Source organism: Pezoporus occidentalis, unplaced genomic scaffold (genome assembly GCF_034315485.1).
Source record: "Pezoporus occidentalis ecotype Australia unplaced genomic scaffold, CSIRO_AGI_Poc_V1 ctg24, whole genome shotgun sequence".
Taxonomy (NCBI): Eukaryota; Metazoa; Chordata; class Aves; order Psittaciformes; family Psittacidae; genus Pezoporus; species Pezoporus occidentalis.
This window is the reverse complement of record NW_026914285.1, coordinates 7714700-7736801: the sequence shown is the minus strand read 5'-3', so window position 1 is coordinate 7736801 and position 22102 is coordinate 7714700. Positions and strand designations below refer to the sequence as shown.

Sequence of the window (22102 nt, the reverse complement as noted above, 5' to 3'; positions counted from 1 at the left end):
TGGAAGGCCACATGGAAGACAACTGTGAGAAAATGCAACTGTCAAGCTAAAAACTTAGCAGATAAACCCAGATGAAATGGCAGTTTTAGAAACTACTTTCAAATCTATTTTGAATGAATTACATTTTAATGCAACGTTACTGCTCTAAAATTGGTATGATAATTTTAACTTCATTGTTGTGAAAGTCTCAACTTTGGTTATTAACCTCTGCAGGAAACTGGACAAAAATCTTGCTTTTCACGTTCAAGCAAAAGCTTAAATTCTATTGAGGCAAAGAAGTCAGTAGTTGACAAAAGCACAAGATATAGGTACAGGCTACTTTCGTCACTGCCTACACAAGCATAGCCACCAAATGTAACACTGCAGAAGTTCAGATGAGTAGCTTATGCAAGTGTTAAATACTACCTATGTACGTGTTTTTTCTTCACAGACTGTGATTTGACACCAGATTGAGCAGGTAATGGCTTGGGTTTTCTTATATGATAAGCTTTCCTTCCCTTCCTTACCTCAATGGATGGTTTGGGGAAAACATCATCCTTGCTGTCTTCTTTGCCTTTTTCAACTGGAACCCATTCTCCATAGACACTATCTGCTTCCTTTTTCCTATGCTGAGACCCAGATGAAACAGGGAATTCCTTTGACAGGCTGACTTGATTTTTTGGTTGTGGAGGTGGTGCTGGTTTTATGCTGGGAGTCTTGAAGAAATAAAATTAGAAGAAGTTAAAACTTGAAAACACACAATGCTCACAACGCGTCTTTGAGAAACTATTTACTGCTTATACTTGGTGCCAAGCTTTCACAAAACAGTCATCCTTCTTGCCATAATTAAACCAAAAGCCTTTATAACAAATCATTTTAGCACAGCCCTAAAAACACACAAGTGAGCAACAAACAGATTTTTTTGAAGCTAAAATCACTTCAGTCAGCTTCAGCAGCCAAAAAAGTACACAAAACCTGACTCTCACAATTAACCTTCCTGCTTTCCCTCCACCCAGACACCATCATAAAGAGAACAATCTTCATCTGCCACACATGTATTTTGTATGGAAAGCTCAAAAATGAAATTCCTGGGCAGCAAAACACATCAGCTGTGATATTTACATGATGGTAAAAAGCTCTACATTACTATACATAGAGAAAGTAGTTTCGATGTTTTCTTTTCTAGGTTTTGATTATTTTTTAATAGCAGCATGAATTTTAAAGTAGATTAAGTCTATGAGCTGGTCTTCCTTAGAGAGTACTGCTAAGGAGTTCTCAGAAATCTCTGACAGGTTCCTCTTCTAAGAAGCAAACAGAGCCCAGACAGCTGAAAATATTGGGTAAACTTCTACTATCAAAGGAAGATGGACAGGAATGGTAGTAAGAATAGAATCCAGAAAGAATGGGAAGAATAACACTAAATGTCAGGACTTGGAAAACAGGCAGAGCAGCCCTAACCACTAAAGAACATTCCTCTTTGGAGCCTGTAAGAATCCCGAGGTTTACTGAACTTCAGAATATACTTCACATTGTACCACTTTCTCATAGTACAATATAAAGTATAAATCTATTTCTACCTTACAGCATACACAAACATGTATTACTGCTTATTTTGTGTATGCCACAAGTTATATATATTTGTACATAAAAATATACATGCTATTTATATTTTCACTTAGCATATTAACACTTTTATAGTACTCTATACCCTGCATAATCAGAGCAACTTTCACACGCACAAAAAGAAAAAACAAACCTGAAAATACAAGGGAAAAAAAAACAAAACAACCCAAACCTAGAAAAGTTCTGATCCATGCTTCAAAGTGTATGAATCACAGATGCAGTTAAAGAAACACTCTATGATTTTATTCCTTCCAACATGCTCATACCCAGAAAGCATCAACACAAGCTATGACACAGTCAAAGGCAGACCCCCAAGGAGGGGGGGTTAATAGACCATTTAGACCCTCTCAGCTACAGGCAGCATCAGTGATCCTCATTCTTTAAACAGCCTTTGCTAATCTCAAGACTAACAGAACTCTTCTCTCCTTTAGTGAACAGTTGAGATCTACTGAAGAAGCAGACAAGATCTGGAGTTTGTGCAAAGCTGATGGCATCATCTTATTTAGAACACCTTAAAATGCTTCTAGAATTTTGATGGGTTGTTTTATTTTTGTCTTTTAAAGAAAAGCAGTGCCTATCCAAAAGTGCTTTCCAATTCCAGTACTGTTTGCAAATTCATACTAGTATTTCTGCATGAAAACACGAAGTAAACTGACCCTTTTAATGTCATTTAATCTAAAAGCTGCAAAGGCACTAATGGCAAAACCATTTCCAATCCAGTTCTGAGACTTACGACAATTTCATAGACTATATGTAAGTTCCTTATTGTAGCGAGAGTACTTTTGACAACATCCAGCGCAATTTCATCAAAATTACTGATCCCTCTTTAATTTCTTACAAAATTACTTTCATTATTTAAAAATAACTGCAATTCAAAAAATTGAAAATTAAAGAAGTACTTACACTTAAATTGAAAAATATAGGTTTGGGTTCACTGAGCTTAAAAGGATGATTATAGAAAGGACGCTCTTCCTCCTCTTCATCAGAAACATGAGGTTTGTTCACTATCACATCATCTGTGCTCTGGGCAATCTTCTTGCATTTCTTAAAAAGAGAAGGGGTGGGGGGGAAACATGACAGCTTTGAATAAACCTGGACTTTCAGCCAAAACATAAATAAAAACCCCAACATATTTTCTAAAGGAGGTATAAAATGAGAAAATTTTTTGATGAAATTTTAGCAATGTAATCAATATATGTACCTGACATTTGACACACATTATCAAACACCTACCTAGGTTTGCTAGGCACTCATGCAGTGAGTAATTTCAGACATTGTATTTCAGCAGCATACTGTAAAACCTGCCACACAATGGTAGTTACAGGATGCGTGCCTAAGGTTGCAGACATTCCAGAGTAGGTGCTCACTGTTTGTTTCGCATCCCATGTAACCAGCATGTGGCAATCTGACAGAAGCTTCTGCATAACTTCCAAAATTACAACACAGGAAAAATTAAGAATTAACAGTAATTCTAAATTGTACAGGTAGCACAGAGACCCAGTCAGAAGCACTGGCTCCAGAAAACCTCAGATTTCTTCTGAGATATTTTTATGTTGGCCACTTATGCCTGACATCACCATCTTATATTCAACAGGAGTTAAACATAAAACATGTAGGTACTATGGGGATACTGCAGTCAAATCAGAAGAGTGCCTCCAGGTGAAGGAAAAAACCCAACAAAATGACATTCTAAAGAGGCTAGAATTTTATGATGAAAAATTCTTTATTGATTAGTTATCTGCACCAAGTGTTTATCAGCAGCAACTATAACTTAACTCAAAAATGCAGTAGAAAATATTATAGTCTAGTATAATGCATTTATTATGTCTCCATTCATTAGAAGCATATTTACAAGACTTACAAGGCATTTGAGGACATAATATTTGAGGAAATAATACTGGCAAAATGCAGCCATCATTTGGCTGGATTCTAGTTTAAGTTCAGACCATTCACTGTAAGTCACGTCTGTTTTGAGGACCTCATTGTTGGCATATAAGAAGCAAAACAGCAGCTACATCACTAAAAATCAAGACACATTGAAGGCACTGCTCTCATCAGTCCTTATAAAAACAGATTTCTGCACTCTCCTGTACTAAGATGCCTACAAACAATGACTGAAGCCCATTCTTTAGGCAACAGGAAAAGCCTACACTACTTGGAAAGCTAATCAATATATATTATTTAGAGTTATTAGTTAGCTCCCAACTAATTGGAAGCAGTTTGTCCTGTTTGCAGGTTATATTGCAGAGAGGAAAGAAAGACAACACTGCCAGCTTTAGAAGAAAGTGAGCAGGCTCTGTCAGGATCCTTTGCTTGGACACATTACCATATGACAACGACCTGGACTGCTTCTGTGGCCTATTTTGATTCAACAGAACACATTCTAAACAGCTGGAAAGAACAAGGAAGGAGCAGGATTTTGGCTTCCAGATTGGTACTAGCTACTCTGGGTCTTGCTCAGGTTACATCAAGAACTACCGAAGGTCTGCACACTGTTATCTGCACAATCTGGTTTTTCATTAACACGTACTTTGACTTCTACTAACCCCCACACAACTAAGAGATTACTTTTCAGTGATATGACACTGCTAAATTTCAGGTGTATTTCCATAAACAGATTATTTCAGAACTGTCACGCTGATGATGCAATTATAAAAACCAAACAAACAAACAAAATTAAAAGCAGGCACTTTTCCTCCTCCCCCCATTCAAATTTTTCTGTAGTTTCTGGGGGAAAACATAACGGGAAATTGAGGAAATTAGCAAATTGAACAAGGTGACCCTACTACAGTAAAAGTAGCATTTTTTTTTCCCCACAATCAGACAAAACCATCCCATTTGCAGACTTAAACTGCAACAGGATAGAAATGCAACAGTAAGTATCTCAGAGTGCACTTTAATATACACAGAACTATATGAAGTGGGCACCAGATATTTAAGCCCAAGTTAACCTGAACAATGTGAAGCTAACTGACAAAAGTAGGAACATAAATAACTAACATCACCAGAACCAGAAACCAGAAGTGAAAGCTTTGGAGTTTATTAACAAGACTGCAAAGAGAACTACTAATTTGTGCAAAATTAGAACAAAATCAAAGCCACGAAAGAAGGTAAAAAAAAAATAAAAATAAAAAATTGGACTTCATGCATTTCCATGGAATTAAAAAGCCTGTTTTCATGACTTAAAACAACAACCGAAGTGTAGACAAAAAGGTCTCAAACCACAGGCCATTTCCCACACAAACCAAACACACAAAATGACAGGTTGCCTAGTCACAAAAAACCAAATCTGCTTATTTTCAGGTGTGCTACTGTTGCTCTTACTTACCTCAGTAAGCTCCTTTAGCGTATCTCTTGATGACTTCTGGTTGGCTTTGTCGTCTTTCTTTTGAGATAACAAAGGCATCAGGCTTGGTGGTAAGGGAACACCAGACTTAGCACACATGGCAGCTGCATTAGCTTTGGCTATTTCGAGTAGCTGGGCCTTGTCTAAAATGATTTTTTTAAAGAGGAATTATTATTTTTATAGATTGTATTAATAATAACTAGGCATTTATTGCAGACTAAATAAAGTACAAAGACAAAAGATTCTACACACACTTCATTTTTTTGTTCTATGCAAATATCTAAAACAGTTAAAATTGTACTTAGTTACTCCATACTTAATTTGGTCTACACAACAGACAAGTGAAATTGCAAATTTAACTCAAAGCATGGGAGTCCAAACTACAACAGTCAAAATCCTCCAAACCCCACAAGTTCTGATGCCTGTTTGACTTCACCAACTCACTCTCATTTTGGAAATAATGAGTCTACTTCCTAGCTATCTCTGAAAAGCATTCAAAGGTCTTGAGGAAATCCCTGCAAGTCTCCATGTAAGTAACCTGAAAGCTACTTACTATCAACCAACAGAAAAATAAAAGCACTGAGTAAGATGGGCACTTGCATAAAACAAAATTACATGCAAAACTGTTAATAAAACAGTATTTTGCTTTATTAAGGAAAAAAAAGTACATGTGGATGTACCACAGAAATACAGGATGAAAATGAAGTATGTCTTGCTTGATCTGCCAGTTTGCAAATAAATTGAATTACCACTATCTCTTGCAAGCATTCAGCTTTAAGAAAATCCTAAAAGGGCAATATTCCTTTGCTTCTTAAGCAACAGAAGTATATAAACACAGACTTGCTGCATAATAAAAGCATGAAGGCAGATTCAAGGACTCTTATTAATTGTCATGTTTTGTACAGAAATGCTTCTCTGGTAGAGGGGCTTTCATAGGAACTTTATGAGACAGGACTAAAAGGATCAGAACCCGAGGTCCGCAAAAAAAGAAGCTTCCTCACACACTGTACAAGAGTTCATCTCTCAAAATTAAAACCTGCACTCTCCTTGTGTAACTTACTACCTAAGGAAACCCCAAGGCCTCTCTTTCTCTGGTCATTAAGTTTTTACCATGGGAAAGAGGCAATACAGAGAGGGTAACGCAAACAAATAAACAATCATTACAGCTGACAACACATCTAAGAACTCTCCACTTGTCACTTACTTTCAAGTGTTCTTTCATGCCCATTTTGTTCTCAGTAAAACTAGAAATCCCTACGTTTCTTACAGAGTATGTGGCCTTTACTGACTATTAGAGTGAGCAATGTTCCCCAAGACTGTAACAAACTACTTTTGTATAAAAGTTCTAAAACCAAGATATAACTTGCTCTAAATACAGTTTCATCCAAACAGCAAGCATTGATTCAGCTTCAACACAGAAGTTCCTACAGGAAATCACTGCCTGAAAACAATGCTCGAACTGACTTCCAAGAAATTCTTTATGAATGCTAGAGAAATATACTAAATTAAGGAATACTATGTGAATGAGCACAGTACCACCCAAACATGGAAATACTGAAAATAAACTTATCACTTACCCAAGTCTGTAAGACGTTTAGGTGACCTGTTTGAAAATTCCGATGACCTTGATCTACGACGGTCAGGTGATCTGCTGTATCTTCTTCTCCCTGAAGATCTTGATCGCCGCAGCCGAATTGGTGACCTACTAGAGCTCCGTCTTCTTCCTCTTGACCTTGATCGCCTTTGACGAATAGGTGTTCGACTCCTGCTCCGTAGTCTGAGTGATATTCTACGATCTCTTGAATCTGATCTTCTTCTTCTTCTATCAGTAGATCTTGATCTGTTTCTCTGTGATCTCTTACGCCTGTCTCTTGATAAAGAACGCCGCCGCCTTGATGCTGACCTTGACCTACTCCTCCTTCTATGCCTTGAACGCGACAACGAACTAGACCGAGACCGACGATTAGATTTTGATCTTGATGCTCTTCTCCGTGTTACTGATCTGGAGCGATTCCGTCTAGAACGAGATTCTGTATCGTATCTCTGGGATCTGCGCTGAGAAGACCTGGAGCGTCTGCTTCTAGATCTCCGTGAAGATTCTTTGTCTGCTGTTTTTTCACCAGATTTGGATCGACTCCTTTGGCGAGCGGTGGACCTGGAGCGCCTGCGTCTAGATCTCCGTGAAGATTCTTTGTCTGCCACTTTTTCCACCGATGTTGACTGACTCCTTTGGCGAGCAGTGGACCTGGAGCGCCTACGTCTAGACCTCCGTGAAGATTCTTTGTCTGTTGTTTTTTCAACAGATGTGGATCTACTCTTCGGGTGAGCAGTAGACCTGGAGCGCCTACGTCTAGATCTCCGTGAAGATTCTCTGTCTGCCACTTTTTCAACAGATGCAGATCGACTCTTTTGGTGAGCAGGAGACTTTGAGTGCCTGCTTATGGATCTCTGTGAAGACTCTTTGTCAGACATTTTATCAACAGATCTGGATCTGGATTTCTCACGTTCAGAAGACTCAGAACGCCTACTTTCAGGTACAAAGGAAGAGTCCTGTTCCTCCGACCTCTCAAGAGGCATGGAATCTTGTTTATCTTCATCTGCCAAAGAGGGCTCTCCATCCTCACCCTCTTCCCCAGTGGTAGACCTTGACTCATGCTCATCTGACGACGTGGAGTCTCTTCGTTCAGCTGCCAAAGAAGGCTCCACATCATCCACTTCTTCACCTGTGGTAGACCTCGATTCACGTCCATCAGGGGATGTGGAACGTCTGTGCTCAGTTGTCAAAGAGGGTTCCGCATCCTCTGCTTCTTCACCGGTGGTAGACCTTGACTCATGATCATCTGATGATGTGGAATCTCTTCGTTCAGCTGTCAAGGAGGGCTCTACATCATCCACATCTTCACCAGCGGTAGACCTTGACTCAGATTCATCTGAGGATGTGGAGTGTCTACGTTGAGCTGTTGGAGAGCACTCCCGGTCCTCTGCTTCTTCACCAGTGGTTGACCTTGATTCACGGCCATCAGGAGACACGGAGCGTCTGTGTTCAGCTGTCAAAGAAGGTTCTAAATCCTCTGTTTCTTCACCAGTTGTAGACCTTGATTCACGGTCATCAGAGGATGTGGAGTGCCTACGTTCAGCTGTCAAAGAGGGCTCCCCATCTTCTGCATCTTCACCAGCAGTAGACCTCGACTCACGCTCATCAGAAGATGTGGAGTCTCTTCGTTCAGCTGTAAGGGAGGGTTCTACATCCTCTACCTCTTCCCCAGCGGTAGACCTTGACTCATGCTCATCAGAAGACACAGAGCACCTACGTTCTGTTGTCAAAGGCTGCTCCAGATACTCTGCTTCTTCACCAATGCTAGATCTTGACTCATGGTCATCGGGGGATGTGGAGCGCCTATGTTCAGATGTCAAAGAGGGCTCCCGATCATCCATTTCTTCATCTACGATAGATTTTCGGTCATGGCCCTCAGGGGACACAGATCGTCTATGTTCAGGAGTCAAAGAGGACTCTAGACCTTCTTCCTCCATGGGAGATTTCAGCTCATGGCTCTCCTGATATGAGGATGTAGAATGTCTACGTTCAGGTATCAAAGAGGGCTCTAGATCTCCTGTTTCTTCACCAGGACCCGATTTTACACTGTAGCCATCAGGGGACATGGAAGATGCACTTTCAGGAATTAAAGATGGCATTGCATCGTCCATTTTTTCGGCAGGGATGGCTTTCAAATCATCAGGGGACATGGAGATGCTATCATTTAGCGTTGAAACTTCGAAACCACCTTCTTTTCCAATAGCAGAGAATCTCAACTCCTGGCCATAAGGAGATGCTGCATGTTCATTTTCAGGAGTTGAAGAAAGCTCCTGCAAATCTGTTTTCTGAACAGCTGTGAATCTTACATCCTGGCCCTCAAAAGACAAAAGATTGTCGTTTTCAGATGTCAAAGAAGAATTCATATCCTCTGTTTTCTCAGCACGAGTCAACCTTGATTCACATTCTTGAGGGGACAGAACATTTTCAGATGTCAGAGAAGGTTCCTTTGCCTCTACTTTTTCAGCAGGGCTGGACCGCATCTCCTGACCTCCAGGGGACATGGCGCATTCACCTTCAGACAAAGACAACTCCTGCACCTCTGTTTTTCCAACAGCAGCAGACTGCAGCTCTTGGCTATCAGTGGACATTGAACTTTCACTTTCAGATGTTTCAGAAGGCTCCTCCATTTCTTCTTTTTCAACAGGACTGGACCTTAAATCACAGCGTTGAGGGGATACATCATACTCATTTTCAGACAGCAAAGAACACTCCTGTCCCTCTGTTTTTTCAGTGACAGCAGAGTGCAACTCCTGACCCTCGGAGGATGCAACATATTGACTGTCCAATATTAGTGAAGGTCCCTGTACCACTATTTTTTCAGCAAGGGTAAACTGTAATCCTTGGCCTTCAGGGAAGACAGTATATCCACTGTCAGATGTCAGAGAAGGCTCCTGCACCTCTTTCTCAGCAGGGCTGGCTGCCACCTCCTGGCTGTGAGGTGATGCAACATATTCATTTTCAGACAGCAAAGAACACTCCTGTATCTCTGTTTTTTCAGCAAGGGAAGACAATTCGTGTTCTTCAGAAGACACAGCATGTTCACTGTCAGGTACTACAGAAGCCTCCTGTATCTCTACCTTTTCAGGAGAGCTAGATGCCATCTGGCCTTCCCAAGACACAGCATATTCATTTTCAGATGTCAGAGCAGGCTTTTGCACTTCTATCTTTTCAATTAGGGGTGTCCGCAACTCCTCACTCTCAGCAGACACAGAGCATCTTTCTTTAGACATCCGATAAAGTTCCCGCAGTTCTGTTTTTTCAGCAGGGGTTGATGTCAACTCTGGGCCATCAAGCCCAATTGTGTATTCATTTGCAGACAACTGAGAAGGCTCCTCTACCTCAACTTTTTCAAAAGAGGTGGACGTCAACTCATCACCATCAGACAAAACTGAACATCTACCTTCCACTATCAGAGGTGGCTCCTGCACCTGTATTTCTTCATGATAGACAGATCTCAACTTGTGGTCATCTGGGGATGCAACACATTTCAGTTCAGATGACTTTAGCACCTCCACTTCTTCAGCAGGGACAGGTCTCAGTTCATGACTATCTGGCAACGGGAAAAGCCCACCTTCAGATGTCAGCGAAGTCACTGGGGCCTGTAGTTTTTCCATAGGTGTGCTTAATGCTTCACAAACATCACCAGACTTGGAGAATCCACTTTCCAGCCTCTGCATCTCCATTTTTTCAACTGCAGTGGATGTCAATTCATAGCTTTCAGGGAAGACAGAACACCTAAGTTCAGATGCCAACAACAGTTCTGCACCTTCTGTTTTCTCAAAGTAATTGTGTTTTGTTTTATGGCCATCATGGCACACAGGAATTCCACTTCTAGACATCAATACAGATCCTGCACCCTCTATTTTTCCAGCAGGCAGGTATCTCGATTCATGCATTTCAGAAGGTTCAGAGCACTCAATTTCGAGTACTTGTGGAAGTGTTAGACCATCTTTGTCAACAGATGATCTGGACTCATGAACTCCAGAAGACTTGCAGCTTTGCCCTACAGTTGTCAGTCCAGCTTCCTGTACTCTTCCAAATGACGATGATGAAACGAGGTCATCCAAGATCTCAACACGGCCGCATTCCGCTTGCAAGGAAACATCTGGAGCCTTGACTTTTTCAACAGAAAAAGACCTTTGTTCATTTCCATCAGGTGACCTGAAGGACCCACTTTCAGACATCAACAGAAGCTCCTCTGTTTGTGCATTAAAGCTAGATCCGGGTTCATGAGCATCAGGAGATCTGAAGCATCCACTGTCAGAAGCCAAAGAAGGCTCCTGCATCTGGCCCTTTTCAGCAGGCAAGGAGGCTGACTCACAGTCATCAGGGAATGCAGAGCATGGAACTTCAGGTGCTAGAAAAGAATTTTGAGCCTCTGCTGCTTCAGAAGATTCACTTTCAGGTACTTGTAAAAAGTTCTGAGTCTCTGTTTTTTCAACTGGGGTATGTCTCAATTCATGAGCATCAGGCAAGCCAGAGAGTACACTTTCAGACATCAAAGATTCCTGAACCTCTGTTCTTCTGGAGGCTAAGGAGGTTGTCTTGTAATCATCTGAAGACACAGAGCATCCACTTTCAAGTGTCAGAAGAGACTCTGGACCCTCTATTTCTTTGACAGAAGTAGATCTCGACTCATCCTCATGGGATGCAGAGAGCTGAAATTCTGTTAACGAAGAAGTTTCTGGATCTCTTTTTTCAACAGATGAGGATCTTGACTTGGATGTGGAGCATGTAAGTTCAGGTAGTGAGGACTCCAGAGCCACTGCTTTTTCGGCTGATCCATTTCCAGATGTCACAGAAAGCTCTGAAACCTGTGATCTTTCCTGGTCATCTGAGATTCTGGAGCTATCAAATTCGGACACCACAGAAGGCTGTAGACCTGCTATTTCTTTAACAGACGAGGAACTGCTCTCAAGACTGTCAGAAGTTTTGGAAAACCCACTATCAAATGCTGGAGGCAGCTCTGGGCCATTTACCCTTTCATCAGACAAAGCTACTGACATGGGACCATTAGAGGATTTGCGGGGACTGTCTTCACTTGCAGAAGACTGTTCAACTATTTCTCCTTCTTCAAGACACTGGGTTGAATCCTGACATTCAGAAGATTCCACACCTTTGCTGCTACACTTCACTGAGGATAATTTACTCCCTCTTTTTTCTACAGATTTTGACCTTGACTTAACACTATCAGATGACTTGGAACGTTTCCGTTTGGATTTTTTTGAAGATTCCTTGCGCTTTTTTTCGACAGACCTAGACCGAGACTTGTAACGTTCAGATGATTTTGAGCGGCGACGCTTAGACTTCCGTGAAGACTCTTTCTTTTTTTCCACTGATTTAGATCTAGATTTGTAACGGTCAGAAGACTTTGAGCGCTGACGTTTAGACTTCCGTGAAGACTGCTTTCGATCTCTTTTTTCTACTGATCTGGACCGAGACTTGTAACGGTCAGAGGACTTTGACCGCTGACGTTTAGATCTCCGCAGAGATGCCTTCCGACCTCTCTTCTCAACAGATCTTGACCTAGATTTTGAACGATCAGAGGAACCAGATCCTCTATGTCTGAATCTCCATGAGTATTCTTTGCCTCCTCTCTTTTCTGAAGATCTGGATCTAGATTTAGAACGGTCAGAAGACCCGGAACGTCTGCGGCGGGATCTCCAAGAGGACAACCTGCTCCCCCTCTTTTCCACTGACCTGGACTTAGACCTGTAGCGGTCAGAAGACCTGGAACGTCTACGCCCAGACCTTCGGGAGGACAGTCTCTTTTCCACTGACCTGGACTTAGACCTGTAACGGTCAGACGACCTGGAACGTCTGCGCCCAGACCTTCGGGAGGACAGTCTCTTTTCCACTGACCTGGACTTAGACCTGTAACGGTCAGATGACCTGGAACGTCTGCGCCCAGATCTTCGGGAGGACAGTCTCTTTTCCACTGACCTGGACTTAGACCTGTAGCGGTCAGAAGACCTGGAACGTCTCCGCCCAGACCTTCGAGAAGACAGTCTCTTTTCCACTGACCTGGACTTAGACCTGTAGCGGTCAGACGACCTGGAACGCCTGCGTCTGGACCTTCGGGAGGACAGTCTCTTTTCCACTGATCTGGATTTAGACCTGTAGCGGTCAGATGACCTGGAACGTCTGCGTCTGGACAATCTGCTCCCTCTCTTCTCTGCTGATCTCGATTTAGACCTGTAGTGGTCAGATGACCTGGAACGTCTGCGCCTAGACCTCCGGGAAGACACTCTTCTCTCTCTCTTCTCCACAGATCGGGATCTAGATTTGGAATGCTTTTTTCTGGAATCTGAATAGTTTCTGCTCCTAGAACGTGCTCTTTTAGAGGTCAAACGTCTAGAAGTGGAACGTGACCTTGATTTTTTCTTCCGCTTCCTAGACCTGGAGTGAGATTTGGAGCGACTCCTTTTTTGTTTCTTTGCATCATGTTTTTTATCACTGCTTCTATGGCTACTTTTTTCAACAACTTTCTCGAGTCTCATCAGAGTCTCTTTCATTCGTGCCGCCACATCAGGTTGTACATCGGATGTTTCTGAATCTCTTTTCTCTGAATCCTGTTCTGGAGTTGCTTCTTTGACAGCCTCAGCCTGTGGAATGACTTCCACCTGGCCTGCCTCTGCCACAGGTACTGGCTCTGCTTCTTCAACAGTCTCAGGTACTGAAGCTGCTTCCAAATCTTGTGTCTCTCCCTCCAACCCCACAGCTGCTTCTGCATCTTTCAGCTCTACAACAGTGTCGGGAAGAGAAACGGTTTCCAAACCTTTTGTTTCTGCCACATCAGCTGGAGCTGCTTCCAACTGTTTCACGTCTCCGATTATTTCAGATTCAGGAGTCTCTTTTTCATCTGCAGCATGTGAAGAGCTGAAAGCTGTTTCTGCTGTAAAAGGCTCAGATGTTTGACTTTGCTCTGTATCTTTCTTCTCAACTAGAATCTCACATTCCTGAGCTTGACCTGGAGCTCTCACATCCTCCACCTGCTGACACTGCACTTCTGCATATCGTACTTCTGCTGCCACTTCATGTTCCAGTGATGCTTCCAAATGTTTCATGTCCCCTAGTTTTAGACCTGCTTCAGAAGATTTCACTTCAGCAGCAGTCAGGATTTCTGGAGCTTCTTCTGTACTCTTCCATTCTACAGCAGCTTTTGCTTCTGGAATGGTTTGCAGATTTTCTTCCTTTTCAATATGTAAAGATTCTGGAACAGCTTCTGAAACATGCTCTAAAACATTCATCGCCCCCAGATTTCCTTGGATATCCATGTGTACCTCAGGCACTTCGACTGTTTCAGAACCTTTCACCTCTACTGTTGCAGACTCTTTCATACTTTCCAACCTCAGTTCTCCAGCTTCTGATGCTGGCTCCAAGTATTCTGCATTCACTGATTTCTCCATTTCTGAAGCTTCTTCCAAATATTTGACATCGCTAAGCGAGGGCTCATTTTTTTGTGTGCTTGTCTTCCTTGTTGCAATTATATATTCTACAGTAGGTCCCTGAGTTCTCACATCTGTTGAAATCTTAGATTCCAAAGTTCCTCTCAAGTTGCTTACTTCTGTCACCATTTCTGATGCCATAGTCTTTTCTTCCACTCTGGGCAAATGCTCTAATACTGCTTCTGAATGACCTACTATTTGTTCCTGTATAGATTTTGAACTTGTTTCTAAAGTCTGCACCATCACAGTTTGCTGGGGTTCTAATACTGCTTCTTCACTCCTTGCCTTTGCTTTGTTTGAATCTTCTGGAGCAACTTCAGAATATCTCATTTTCCTAACCACCTCAGATGCCAATGCTCTTCCCATGCCTTCCATTAGGGCCCTTGTTTCAAATCCCACAACCATTTCCAAATTTTTCATCTGTGTTAAGTGTGAAGTTTTTGATCTCACTTCCACATCTCTTACCTCTGCAACTGCCTCAACTTTCAAGTTGTCTAAATCCCTCACTTCTACGGTGGCAGAACTGGTAGCTAGTTCAGAATCCTTTATGTCCCCTACTGTATCAGGTTGTGGCATTCTTGTATGTGCCATGACCTGAGACTGTGAAATGTAACTCTCTGTTCTGTTTGCACCAAGAGGTTCTGCAACTGCTTCTGTATGTTTTGGTTCTCCATCTGCTGTGGTTTTCAAATGCATCATTCCTGCTAATGCGTTAGACTCCCTAACCGCTTCCATGCTTACACATGCAGCCACAGATTCAGGAGGCCTTTCCGACGTTTCTTCCAAGGCAGGAAGCCCTGGACTTGCTTCTACTTTCATAGCCAGACTGGCATCTGAGCCTGCCTCTACTGCCATACCCTCAAAATTTATCTCTGAAGCTTTTGACACCACTGTTGAACCCACTGTTGCTGCTAAACCTCTGGCCACAGTCCCACAGTGCACAACTTCGGAAGCCTTTACACCTTCCATTTGCAAAGATGGTGAAATTGTTTTCAAAGTTTCTGCTTCCACCACAGCCACTGGTCTTAGGACTCCTCCTAGGCCACTCATACCTTCATTCTGCAAAGACAGGGGACCTCTCACACTTGATTCACCCTCATATCTTAATTCTCTCGGTTCCTCTCGTCTCAGTAATGAAGTATCTTCTGAATCTTTTGCTGTTACAGCAACAGGCTTGAAAGTAGATTCTGAAATTTTTGAAGCATCTGTATTTTCCAGCTGCAGAGCAGCTTGACTTGTTTCTCGAATTTTTACTCCTGTTAGTGCTGCAACTTCTGCAGTTGCTTGTGGACCTTTAAAACACTCCACCATCTGGATTTCTGGAACTGTCTGGGGAGCAAAGGTCTGGCCAATAGGTTCTAAAGCTGATCTTAAACCCTCTATCTCCGCAACCAAATTCACATGTGTCAATTCTGCTGGAAGGATAGATTCCTGGGTTCTATCCACACTTCTTGTGTCTGTCAAGACATTAGGCTGTAGGAACACTCCTGATGCATACAACACTGTTGCAGGACCAGTGGTACCTTCCACATATTTTACTTCAGCTTGCAGATGTTCTTGAGCTGCTGTGACATCTTTTGCTGCAACATCCACAGGTTTCAGGATTGTTTCCAAACTTTCGGGCTTTCCTACAGCAACTGGCTGCAAAGCTCCTTCCAAAGTTTTCACATTTTCCGTATGTCCAGAGCTTCTAGCTGGTTCAGTACCCTTCACTTCTGTAACAGCTCCTGAGCCCTGGTCCATATTGACACTTTTTATTTCCATCTGGGTCACAGCAGCCGCTGCAGATACTTTATAAGGATGTTGCAAAGACGCATCTGCCTTCAAAACACTTGAACCCTCAATGGGACTGGCCTGCATCACTCTCAAGTCATCAGATGTAACTGAGAGTTTCACGGCTGGCTCCAAAGTTCTGCTCAGACCTCCTAATTCCAAAGATCTTTCCACATTTCCCATAGGCAGAGATTTTTCAGTTGCTTCTTGAATTCTCACTTCTTCCATGGCCACAGACATGTGACCTACATTCACAGTACTCAGATCTGCCTGACTTGCAAATTTAGGACTAGTTGTTACATTACTTGCTGAATACACAGACTCCGAAGTTGCTTCCATTTCTTTTGCTCCCCCCTGTGCCACAGACTGTAGAAATGCTTCTGAATATGTCAACACCTCCATGGACTCAGACTCAAGAGCTGTATCCAAAGCTTTTACTTCCCCAGTGCCTTTAGATTTCAGAGTAACTTCTGAACCTTTTAGTGCCTCAACTACCTCTGAAGCTAGAGTTACTGTTGAATCTTTCTGTATGTCAGATTTATTGGTGACTTCATACAGGATGCTAGATGAAGTATTACTTCCAGTATCAACAAGAACACCCTTTTCACTCACATTAATAGCTATAGGATAAATATTGTCATGAGACTGTTTAATTTGTTCTTCTCTAGTGCAAATTCTAGTTTGAGCTATACTAGCATCTCCTTGGGTATCAGACTGACTGCCTTCTAAAGTAAATGGAGGATTTGTTGCAAACAAAGTCCCCTTCTCACTCCCAAGATTTTCTGTAGATTGCTGAGAATCAGTTCCTGAATGAGAAACAAGCCCTACAGCTTGTCTGTCAAGCTCCTCACTTGTTTGCAAGCACAGTTCTGGCTGCGTATGGACAGCCAGATTTGCACCTTCAAATCCTCCATGCTGTACGCTCAGTTTGGAGCTTGATTTCTCTGGTATTAACTGAGAAGTAGGCTGTGCGTCCCCACGGTCTCCATGACGTGCACTCAGCTTTGCCTCCTTTGGCTGCTTTTTATGCTTTTTCTCTTTCTTCCTTTTCTTCTTCTTTTTCTTCTTCTTCTTGCTTTTGTGCTTCTTGTTCTTCTTTGATTTTTTCCTAGGAATTTCATCTTCAGCAGTAGAGCTTCTTTTTGTAGGCTGAGAACTATTTTTCACAGTATTTTTGTCTACATCTAGAAGAAACGATATTTTCCTTGTAAATTTTATTAAAATGGCATTTCAGAAATTCTTTGACTAGTGACCAAGCCATGGACAGTCAGAAAAATTAAACTTGAAACCCACGCCTTCTTCACTAAACTACCACACAAAATTGCACACTCCCTTTTCAGCACTCTAACCCTTCTCTGGTGTCACTTGGAAGTAAAAATAACTACTTTTTCTTTCAAAAAGTTAAAAGAAATCTTCTTGGTCAGTTCCAGTGGGAAAATGACTCCTCCCAATAAGTAGTTGGATATACTTCCACCTATATTCAACTGTGCAGTTCATTCTTTCAGGAGGGTGGGGATGTGCTTTTAAACTACACCAAGCTGCACATAAAAAAATAACTCCCATTTTTCAGACAACTTATCTAAGTGGTAGTATGCTTACTGTATAAAATGTGGCCAGCCCATTATTCCCTACTATACTGAAACTTGTGAGCATGATCAGTATTACTTGTGTGTTAGAAGTTATAGAAGTGTGTTTACTGATGTAAGTTGCTCACTGACACAGTGTTTCAAACAAATTTTGGGAAACAGCATCTACTTCCCCAATCCCATGGAAGCTTTAAGGCACTGCAGGCAACCAGCTGCTCAGACTGGAGTTGCCACAGGCAAACCTGAAAGTACCTAACAGAGCTTTTGCTTCAAACAGGAAAGTAACTGAGAAATTCAGGTAACTGCAGGTACAAACAACCACTGAGGCAAAAAGAAAAAAAAATAAATAAAAGGAGGAAGACTTAGGTTTCAATCGCTTTCTTTTAATTCTATACCTCATTTCCCTCTGAATTTAACCTGTGTTAGGTTCTTACCCTTCTTTGGATCTAGTACCATGGCTTCATAGAATGATCTGGGTTGGAAAGGACTTAGAAGTCAGAAGTTCCAACCCTCCCTTCCACAGGCAGAGGCATATTCTACTAGACCAGGTTGTTCAAGGCTGTGTCCAACCTGGCCTTGAACAATTCCAGGGATGGGGCAGCCACAGCTTCTCTGGGCAGCCTGTTCCAGTGCCTCACCACCCTCACAGTGAAGAATTTTTTTCCTAGTATCTAATCTAAATCTCTCCTCTTTCAGTTTAAAGCCATTATCCCTTGTCCTGTCACTACATGCCCTTGTAAAAAGTTGCACTCCAGATTTCTTGGAGGCCCCCTTCAGATATTGGAAAGCTGCAATAAGGTCCCACCTAAGCCTTCTCTTCTCCAGGCTGAACAGACCTAACTCCCTCAGCCTGTCTTCATAGAAGAGGTGCTCTTCTGAGGAGAAAGCTACTTTATTAAAGGCAGCTTGTAATTTCCTGTTAACTACGAGCTATATATTTAAGCCTGCTTCCATATTCAGTGATTATACTGGTCAGTGAAGCAAGATGGATTCTTCAATTATAATCTTGCTGTAATTTCAAAGCATACTCTTTCAAGTGAACAGTGCAAACTAACTTGAAAAATACTAATACTGCAGTCCTATCCAATTAACATAACTTACGTTTCTATAGAGGTATCTAAGGTAGTTTTGAGCACACACAGTTTAAAAAATAGTGTTTCCACCATCACTGCTGTGAATGTAACGAAGGACAATGAAGCAGAGTCAAATGACCTGTTCTACACAGCCTTTTCAAATAACCTGTTGCACAACAGCAACAATAGCTCCTTTCCAGATATGAACAGTGGGAACGTTTACCATAGGTGAAGTTTATTAACTTACAGATTAATAGATCTTACATTCATTAACATGTTAGCGTGCCTCATTCTTCCATGACAGAAGAACAATAAGACCCCAGATGCCAGCAAAAAGTGCTGCTTGTGCAACATAAGTGACTGTTGAAAATGATTAAGGTAAACAAACCACTGTACACAAAAGAAAGAAACAGCAACTCTAAGACCTTGCAAAACAGAACCTCTGAAATTTTCTATGCTGCCTCTTAGAAAAAAAAAAAGTCCCTCTGGAACTATACTTACCAAGCACATAGCAGTTACCTATGATTCAACTCAAAAACACTGAAAACACAATAATGAGAGCCTTCAACTCCCTAACTCTCCCAGAAATGTCCAAAAATGACTAGTCTCATGAGAAGGGATACTGGTATTCAACTTTTTGGCATAATAAATCCAGTAATTTATTGAAGTTTTGAGATTATGACGAAAAAAATTCTTAACCTTTAGAAGAATGTAATTTGAGTATCTACATTTTAAAGATAATTGCATTATTTGTTTTAAAACAACACAGCATCTTACTCTGACAGAACAGTTAATTACAGTACTGAAGTCTAATAAATGATTTTTAGAAATAATCTTGTGAACCAATCCAAAACAACACGTTTGTCAGTACCAGCTTTGTTAGCAAGAACTGCCCATTGAAGCCCTAAAGTAGATATATACAAAATAAAGTACAATTATATATATATAAATGGATATTACTTATACATTATAGCATTATTGTAACGGAGAAAAAAGTAACTTTTTGCAGACTAAGTAATGCTTTCATATAAATAAACAGCTTAAGTTTTTATATTATGTACTTCTCTGTCCATCTATGGTTGTAAATTAGAGTAGATTAAAAAAAAACTTAAACATTAAAATCAGCACACAACTTCTCAGATGAAGCTTGCTGAGAGTAGTACTGAAAAGTACTTTTAATCTCTGTAAAAATTATTCCATTTTAAGAACTATGACAACCTTCTTAAACAAGAACATGTTTGCCAAATATGTTTTCGTTTACCTGATTTGCACTGCAGCTCTGTATCAAGGGCTCCAGAGAGCACTTCCTCTATTTTCTGCACTATCTGATCATTCTGACGACTCCCAGCACCAGCAACAGTGTCATCTGAAGGGTTGGCTTGCTCAGCTGGGATTGTGTCACCATTGGGCTGGCCTTCTACCTTTCCACTAACCAAAAAAAATATCAACATAATACAAGCAATTTTGAGCTTTTTTTGGACCTTTTTTATTCATAAGCAGTTATTATACCCAGCCCTTCAAAACGTCATTTTAGCCTCCTGAAGAAGCCATACTTTTAGCAAATAATCTATTTTTTGTTTAGCTTTCATACACTTGCAACAGAACACATTGTGACGACTGAATATTAGGCACAAGGGAGGAAAACGTGGTTTTCAATGTGCCACAGCCCCCGTCCTTTACGCAGGAACTTTTTATAGGCTCCCCTCAGAAAATAAGCATCAATCACTCACTCTTCTCCAGTAGGTTTTGTTTCCTTTGCAGATAAGGCTGGGAAGAACTAAGCGAGCTTAAACGTAGAGAAATCGGCAACAGCAACCTAACAGACGCTCGCCCCTTCCCCTCTTGCCCCAGCACAAGAGACCAATACCGAAAACCCGTGAGAGAAAACGGGTGAGAGTTCGCCACGAGACAACCCACCCGCCCGCAGTGGCCCCCCGACTCCCGCCATGTTGAAGCCGAAATGACTCGCAACAGCCCGAGGCCCCAGCCCCTCTCCTTTCCTCCTTTCCTCCCTCCCTCCTTCGTTTCTTCCTTCCATCAGCGCCGAGGTGGGACCCGCGCACTTCCCCTCTGCCCGTACACCCCTCCTCTCCCCGCGCGAGAGGCCGCGGCCGCGCGATCTCCCCCACCACCCCGGGCAGGCTCATTACCCGCTGTGCTGCTGCTGCTGCTCTTCCTGGATCTCCCGGAATTTGTTAACCACAAAGGACCGAAAGATCTCCTCGATATTAGTCGCCATGAGAGCCCTACAGCACCGGGCCGACTCCCCCTCCCCTTGCCCCCCCTCCGCCGTTCCGCCTTCCTTCCTGCCGAGACGCGAGGCCTCCGATACCCCACAAGCCGAGAGGGCCAACCCGGGCCTCCGGGCGGCCGCTCTAGCGCGAGGCCGCCGCCCGCCCTCCCCCCGCACACACACTCACCATCCCCCCCTCCCCCCATCGCCCGCCGCCCTCCCCACCTCCCGTCCCCCCTCCGGTAAAGCCGCGGCGGGCCCCCCCCCCCACACCCCCCCCCAGATGAAACCGTTAACTGCCGCTCCGTCCACACACACAGACCCATTCCTGTCCCCCCTCCACCTCCGCCGTTCTCGGCCCCTCTCGCGCCCCGTACACCGAAAAACTGCGCCTGAGCCCCGGGGGAGGGGAGGAAAAGAAGGGGGAGTGTGTGGAGGGCACCATGGTGGCCGGTGACCGCGGGTTCCTGCCGCCCTGTCCCCCGTTCCTCCCCACACCCAGCCACCCGCCCACCCTTCCTCCCCGCTTCCTCCACCGCGCTCTACCGGAGCCGTCTGGGCCTCCGCGGAGAAGCCCGGAGGCCCGCACTCACCTCGCCGACGGCTGGAGCGGCGGCGGCGGCGGTGGGGCCATGGTGGGCTGTAGCGTGTAGCTGTGCGTGCCGGCGGGCTCGGGGCCGGTGGGGGTGGGTGGAAGCGATGCCATTGGTCTCCATGGAGCGGGGCCAAGCCCCGCGCCTCCGCCACCCCGTGCGCAGAGCGCAGGCAGCGCCTAGAAGGGGGGCCTGCCCGCACACGACTGCTGCATCACAGGACCCGGCCCGGCGCGGCGCTGCCCTCAGCTAGCGAGCGGATCCATGCGAAAGGCGCCCTCCCCCTCCGCCGGGAGAGCAGGCTGCCTGTGACACGCACATGTGCTCCGGGGGCTGTCTGCAGGGCTGGGCGCCCCGCGGGATGAGAGGAAAATTAAAGGAACAAAGAAAGAGAAGAGGGAAACGCCGCCGATGAAATGCCCCGAATAAAATAAACGGCGCCAGAGTGAAAGCCGACCCCGGCCTCAACCCACTGGCAAAGCAGTGTTTTCTCCGAGGTGTTCTGTTGGAATGCACCAAAATCAGTGTGTCCCCTGGACAACCACCCTGGAGGCTCCGTTCATGCTACCCCAAAACCAACATTCAATCATAGATAAAGATATATCGATAGGTATATTGATATATATATTGATGTGTATATATAGATATTAATATATACATATTGATTCATATATGTACCAATATGACTTTGTCATGCCCCGTTAAACCAATAATCCTACAGCTGGAAGACTCTTCACAGACTCAGAGAATGGTTTGGGTTGAAAGGGACCTTAAAGTTCATCCAGTTCCAACCCCCCAGCACAGGCAGGGACACCTTCCACAAGACCAGGTTGCTCAAAGCCCCAAGCAACCTG

At 43.3% G+C, this 22102-nt stretch overlaps 1 protein-coding gene across 8 annotated transcripts in view; it reads right to left on the bottom strand.

Moving 5' to 3' along the window:
• SON (SON DNA and RNA binding protein) overlaps positions 1 to 21563 on the bottom strand; it is a 44115-nt gene extending 22552 nt beyond the window's left edge. For 4 of the 8 annotated variants that reach the window (XR_009965534.1, XR_009965535.1, XM_062622248.1 and 1 more), the window contains exons 1-6: positions 21249 to 21563; positions 19684 to 19850; positions 6526 to 16947; positions 4931 to 5091; positions 2506 to 2646; positions 507 to 695 (exon numbers count right to left, since the gene is read on the bottom strand). Coding sequence is in view for 5 of the 8 variants with exons in the window: in XM_062622248.1 (XP_062478232.1) it covers positions 507 to 695; positions 2506 to 2646; positions 4931 to 5091; positions 6526 to 16947; positions 19684 to 19850; positions 21249 to 21361 (11193 nt within the window). In the remaining 3 variants the exon portion in view is untranslated. Of the gene's footprint in view, positions 1 to 506; positions 696 to 2505; positions 2647 to 4930; positions 5092 to 6525; positions 16948 to 19683; positions 19851 to 20572; positions 20727 to 21248 lie in introns of those variants that run through there. The other 4 variants (XR_009965533.1, XM_062622247.1, XM_062622246.1 and 1 more) reach the window with 4 other exon arrangements.
• Between the last annotated feature and the right edge of the window lie 539 nt (positions 21564 to 22102).